Source organism: Oryzias melastigma, linkage group LG21, assembly GCF_002922805.2.
Source record: "Oryzias melastigma strain HK-1 linkage group LG21, ASM292280v2, whole genome shotgun sequence".
Lineage (NCBI taxonomy): Eukaryota > Metazoa > Chordata > Actinopteri > Beloniformes > Adrianichthyidae > Oryzias > Oryzias melastigma.
The window spans coordinates 8344991-8351499 of record NC_050532.1 but is presented as its reverse complement, the minus strand read 5'-3'; the positions used below and the strand labels follow the sequence as shown (position 1 = coordinate 8351499).

General features: G+C 35.9%; 1 protein-coding gene across 4 annotated transcripts in view; it reads right to left on the bottom strand.

Annotated features, from left to right (window-relative positions):
- dcaf6 (ddb1 and cul4 associated factor 6) overlaps window positions 1–6343 on the bottom strand; it is a 25868-nt gene extending 19525 nt beyond the window's left edge. For 3 of the 4 annotated variants that reach the window (XM_024286202.2, XM_024286203.2, XM_024286204.2), the window contains exons 1-2: window positions 5913–6342; window positions 1682–1743 (exon numbers count right to left, since the gene is read on the bottom strand). In XM_024286202.2, the coding sequence (XP_024141970.1) occupies window positions 1682–1743; window positions 5913–6009 (159 nt within the window). In that variant the 5' untranslated portion in view covers window positions 6010–6342. Of the gene's footprint in view, window positions 1–1681; window positions 1744–5912 lie in introns of all 4 variants that reach the window. The other variant, XM_024286199.2, reaches the window with a different exon arrangement.
- Between the last annotated feature and the right edge of the window lie 166 nt (window positions 6344–6509).

Sequence of the window (6509 nt, the reverse complement as noted above, 5' to 3'; positions counted from 1 at the left end):
CTTCTATAGAAGTAACAGGTCTGTAGAATCTATTAGTTTCTGCACGTTATACAGATTAATTCTTTTAAAAATTAAATAATTTGAGTTTGTGAATTATTATTTTATATTCTGTATCTCACAGTTGGGTTTTATCTATGACAAAAACCCAGGGCTCTCTCTATAAGTGGGACAACCTGCAGAAAAACACTTATTACTAATAATAATACTCATTAATACTATACTGCATGAGTACTACACAGGCAGTGATCGTTATTTTTACTCCCCCAGCTTGTCACAGGCATAAAAAAGCATATAGAGCACAAAAACACATGCTGTCAAAATACACTTGAGGCTGAATGAATGAGTCATTGCGCTTTCAATGTTGTTTGTGATTTTCTCTACTATTACCTAGCTCCAGAAATTATTCATGGTCTATTTTGATCTGCCTGATTTTATTGCCTCTATTCATTTCGTTCAACATGAACAATGTCCACTACTGGGAGAACATTTTGATATTTGAGTTTTTACTGTTATGATAGCAGGGAAGTTCTAATTGATGTTTGTGGAGCATTAAACAAAGTACAAACTTGTCCAAACAAGAGTGTATACGTAATTTAGAAATGTTCCAAAATACTAGCTCACTGTACTTCCTTTTTCAAGTTTTTGTCTAAATGTTTAGGCTGTACATATGTTTCTACCAAGCGTTTAAAGTTCATAAAAGATTTGAGAGAGAAAAATAAATATACATAAATACAGTAAATTGTAATTAGAAAAATTAGTTCAAAAATGTCATGTAGGACACATTTTATAACTATAGGGAGCTGTGAACTGAGCTATAAAATGCTATGCACAATAGATAGGCACTATTGGTTTTGTTTGACTTGAGCCCGTTAAAGCTGATTGACCGATAAAAAGTAACATTATTATGATATTTACTAGCGTTTAGTTTAGGCAAAAAAATAAATAAATAGATAAAAAATCTAGAAACCTTGTCTATTGTTGATGCTGTGAAAGATTTTTGATTATCAAGTTTTTCTTGTCATCATTTTTTAAAAGTTAATTTAATTAATTTCTTTCAGTCATGTGCAACCATGATCCACAATAAACAAAAGGTCATACACACACCATAAAAAAAAAAAAAAAAACGTGAGTGAAAAGGAGACCAGGTCTTATTCCTCATACCCCTTCAACTAAACACTACACAGCTTTGGCCATTTTACTTTTGCAGAGACATTCTGACTGGATCTCTGAAACACAGAACGATCCAAAGTGACAGAGGCTCATCCGTGGAGTCAAAGATGAAAAACCTTGTTGGCAGAGACAGTATTTATCGTGGTATCTTCTGAACTTGATCAATAATTACATTTATCTCTTTGTTTCTCAACTAAACAGTCAATAATGCTGAACTTCAGCTCCTCTGCACACAAATAATCACAAGACGTGACAAAAACAAAACTTTTCACCACATTTCTGGTTGAAATGAGTCAGGAAAAACCCAGATCTCCTCGGTTATTTTTGCCAGGCCGCTCTCCTCGCCGACAGATAGAGTGACAGGATGCGTGACTGCACCGTCAGCTTCAAGTTTCTGTCAGAGATCCCCCAGCTGACTGAAGATCCTATCTGATCTCAACCCCAACTTGATTGGTGTTTTCTTTCCGAATGAGATAAATCAAAAAACAACTTAAAAAAAGGGAGCACTTACACAGCCATCATGCACATTCAGAGTTGATTCAAGCTTTAGCCTCTGGACGAATTCTCTTCTACCTGTGAAGACAGACATTCATATTTCACTGCTTTTTTATTTAAACAAAAAGTGGGTTTAGATGTTGCAGAGTGAGTTAAATGAATTTTATAACTGTATAACAAACATATGAAACCTAAAAATCGTGTAAATAGATGTAAAGAAAACCAAAATTAGAATAATCCATTCCATCAACACATCAACGGCAGTGCCCGTTTCAGCTAAATTCAGCTGAATTGCTTTTGTTTTTCTTAATCGTACCATTTTTTTCCTTTACATGTCTTGTTATCTTCATAATAAAAGATGATTGGTGCAGAGCAAACTGAATTCTGCCGCCATGCTCCGTGTGGGAAAGCTGTTGTGCTGGAGGTCTCATATAAGTTGTGAAAGCAGCTGCACTTTATTCAAATGAGAGACTGGACATGCACTGACAAGTTGTTTCTTTTTTTTCTTTAATCAGAGATGCAGAATCCAGTGAGTTAAAATACCACGATTGTATCAAAAATTTGGTACCATTTGTAGCAAATAAAGATAATTCTTTCAATATTAATTCTGCATTACATTTTTTATTCTTGCAAAAAGCAAAATTTCACTGAAAAACCGAAATTTGTATGAAAATTTGTTTATTTTAAAAATTCATGAAGAAACCAAGAGGTTGACTTTTGTTTAAAGCTGGTTTAATGGAGCTGTGCTGAAGAAAAAAAAGAGGCTGAAAAACAATTCACTCAAGTAACAATAAATGGATTAAGATAATCCAAAAAATACTATTTCCATGCATCCAAAAGGCTAATTCTTGTTCATTTCTAACTTCCTGATTGTATTAAGGACGCACGCCGATGAAAATTGTGTTTTTTGGTGTTTTTAACATATTCATGCAACATTTTCCTTAATGAGGATATACAGCTGCAGGAGAAAATATGTGAACCCTTCGGAAATACTTGGTATTATGCATAAACTGGACACACGATTGTGCTCAATAAAAACATGAAAACATAAATTGGTGTGATTTAAGCAGGCAATGTTTTTCTCCATTATTGTAATTTAAATTGAGATTAAAAAAACACATCGTGTGTCCATTTCATACAGAAATTGATGTAGTCCCAAAGGGTTCACATACTTCCTCTTGCAACTGTATATTAAAAAAAAATTATGCTTAAAATTGAGTTTTTGAGTATTTCTTATTTCAAATCAGTAATCAAAGGGTTATCTTATCTATATCTGGAGCAGACGAAAAAATGCCATAGAAAAAAAAACAGTGTTTTTATGATTTATAATATATCCTGGGCAGGCCACACAACCTCCTCGCTCTGCTCCATTCTGATGTGTCCGGTTGTGCGTCTTCCTTTTCCTCAAGCTGGAATCTGGCACAAAACTGTACGGTTGGATAGCTCCTATACTGCTCACCATTTTTGTTACTGCGGTAATGTTAGGTTGGGGTTCCGAGGGGCTGAAAGCTAGCAGTAGAATGTATAAACAGATGGGTGAGAGGAAGTGGGGCGGACTTGCTCCGAGTCAGTAGTCCTCCCCACAACTCAGAGGCGAATTTCACATGAACGACTGCCGCTCTGCAGAAACTATGTCCTAGAAAACTTTCTTTTTTTTTTTTATTTGGCTAAAAAGGACATAACTGTAAAGGACTTCTGGGAACACTTGGTGGGATCTATAATAAAACAGGTCATGACAAAAATATTTCCCAACAAATCAGAAATTGGATGAATATTTGAGAAAAAATAAGTTACATGGAATTTTGTTTTGATGAAAAAGCCCTTAAAATTAAAACTCATCTTAGATAAATATGCATGTGTGCAGATGAAGGTAAAATAGAGGAAAAATATACAATAATAAAGCCACTATGAACAAACAGAGTTTGTTCTATTCTGTGAGTTTTTAGGATCTTCTCAGAATCAAACACTATTTTTTTGAATGTTCCACTTTTATAGAAACACACTGAACTCTGGGGTTGTCTTCTAACCTGGGGGGCTGTGTTTCAGTTCCAGATCAAAGCGCCCCCCAACTTGTTACCTTTAACGGCTCCTGACACTAAAAATACCCTGCAGAGCTGTGTGTCTTCTCCCTGTGCACAAGCGCGGCTCGGACTTTATCTCAGCCAAGCTAAAAACAGCTCCGACTAAACCTCTGAGGCACCTGCTCCACCTCAACAGGCGGATATGTCTTCATTCAACCGCCGACCGCCTGACACGACTCAGTGTGCTGTGTGGAGCAGAAGGCTGTGACACACAGCTATATTCCAGCTCCTATGTCATCTGTTCCTACTGGTGTTGTAATCTCAGTGTTTTATTACAACCTACAGTTGAATTTACTATAAAATCTGGATAATTATTCATATTTATAAATAACTTTTGTGTTTTTCAACACTAACAGAAGTCAAATTTAGTCAGACGTAGAGCTCTTATTTAGTTTTCTTTAAAATTATTTTTTCAAACCAGTGAGATTAAATGCCGGCAGGTCCAATGATATTTTTTTGTTTGTTTACTCAGTAATTAGACGCAGTTTTGTCTCTCATGAGACTTTTACTTTGCCAAGTTTGCTTGTTCTCCCAGAGCTCTGGCTTTCTGGCACAAAACAAACATCTCAGGAAGTTGGCATTACTTTTTCAAAACCTTCAAAATAAAACTATTTTTTACAGATGTCGGGAAGCATCTGCAAAAGGGGCGGGCTCACTCTGTGATAATAGTCCCGCCCACAACTCAGATGCCAGTTTCTGATGAACTCTTGCCGCTCTGCAGAAACTATGTCCTATAAAAACCATCAGGTCTTTTGGTTTTGGCTAAAAATGACATAGTAATGATTAAAAAACATTGGGAACACTTTTAAAATAGATAAAATTTACCTCACCTGCTATAAATACACTCTTATGTGCAACATATGTGATTGGTTTTCAATTTTTTTTACAGGGTTAATTACAAAAATACAAAAATGCTCCGTATTTTGTTATTTAAAGCAAAAGCAAAGAGTGAAGAGAACTGAAATGATAATATATTTGTCCCCATGTGTCGCTACATTACACTACAGTGAATGATGCACAATAACATTTTCTGGGCTCTTTAGCCAATGACTTGCGTCAACTTAAACAAAATGACCTCAAAATTAAAGTTTTTGATGATTATTAGAATATCAACTATAATATCATCTTTAAACTTACCATTTTCTTCTGTGTGTTGATTACTAATGTTTATGTTTCCAGAGTAAAAGGATTTGTTTGATTTTTGATTTGCATTATAATTTATCATGTTAATTTTGCACTTAACACGTCTTCACCACATGACAATGACTTGTTAATTCAACCTGTTTATTTTTGTTTGGTAAATATTTTTTTTTCTGGTCATCTTTTCTTGATATATCAACACATTAGCCCAACATACCACTTAAGAAGGTGTATAATACCAATTATCATGTTTAATTCCATTAATACTCCAATTTAAGGCAAACTTTGAAGGGATTTTTTTCTGTATATATACTGTTCTGCATGTGTAGTGACCCTGTAGGTTGCAGCACTGTTATTGGAAGAAAAATCTTTCACTTTCTGTTTGTGTTGATTTGTATTATTTGCATTGTAATATTTCACTTTTATTTAATAAATTCAGGATTGTAACATCTGTATTTAATAAGCAATATTTGCACAAATTGTATTTCTTGAAAAAATGAGAACACAAACATTTGCTGTCAACAGGTTTCCTAAAAAATAATATTACAATATAATAGAGAAAAATTACTATCCACTCAGGCAAACTTTAAAGTGTTTTTCAAGAATTAAATTACACAAAAAGATGGTGCAATCTGAAATTATTTGAATTATTAGCTAATCTGGTACATCTCAACTGCAAATTATTTACATAAACAACGGACTACGACAGGAACTGTGCATACATGACTATTTCTGGGTTGACACTGGGGTGTTCCCCTTAAAATAATCTCCACTAGCAGCCAAGTTTTCTCAGAAATAAGACATTAAGTGGAAACTGTCTAAAGAGGGAGTGACTGCTGTGTTTACACTGAAACAGGCTGCAGCACCCCGGTTTGATTACGCAGGTTGTTTGTTTTGGCCTGAAAAGATGCCTCAGAGTCTGTCAGGAGCTCCTCTGCTCCCACATCACAACAAACCCAGCTCCACTGAGTCAAATGAACATATTCTGCTACACATGTTAGCATAAAAACAAAGGTTTGTTCTTACCCAAGTAGTTAGTCCTGATGGTGTTCGGTTCGTTGTATCCAATTAAGCGTTTATTAACATCCCAAACCAGGTTTCCAGTACAGGACATTGTGACCATAAGTGTGCTTTAAATGACATTAACATTTAAACTAAGCTAACTGTCGTTCCACTCTCTGTTTTTGTCCAGTTTAGTTCCTGTCAAGAGGGACGGGGTTAGCTTGCCAAAACATTCAGCGTCCGCATTGCTAAGAATAAAATCACTGGTTTCCGTGTGGCCTCCGCTTAGTCTCCCCTACCCCAACTGCGTCTGTACTCTCCGGGCAGCTAGCTGTCTGTCCTGCTGGCCCGAGGACTCAGCCACGCATCAGCTGTCACGTCAGGGGGACAATACGCAGTCTCCGGGAGCCCTCCATAACCCGCGACTGTCGGCTCAACTGCGCATGTCCGAGCTTCCGTCATCAAATCTGTGTGAACGCGCTGCACCACGTGACCAGAAAGAACAGAGTCTGTGGTAAAAGCTCACTAAATTAGTTTGAAGCAAATTTGTGTCAATTCAAATCAAATGTATCCTCATTTCTTCATAATATCGAAAAACTTCACGTTTGGATTTATTAAATT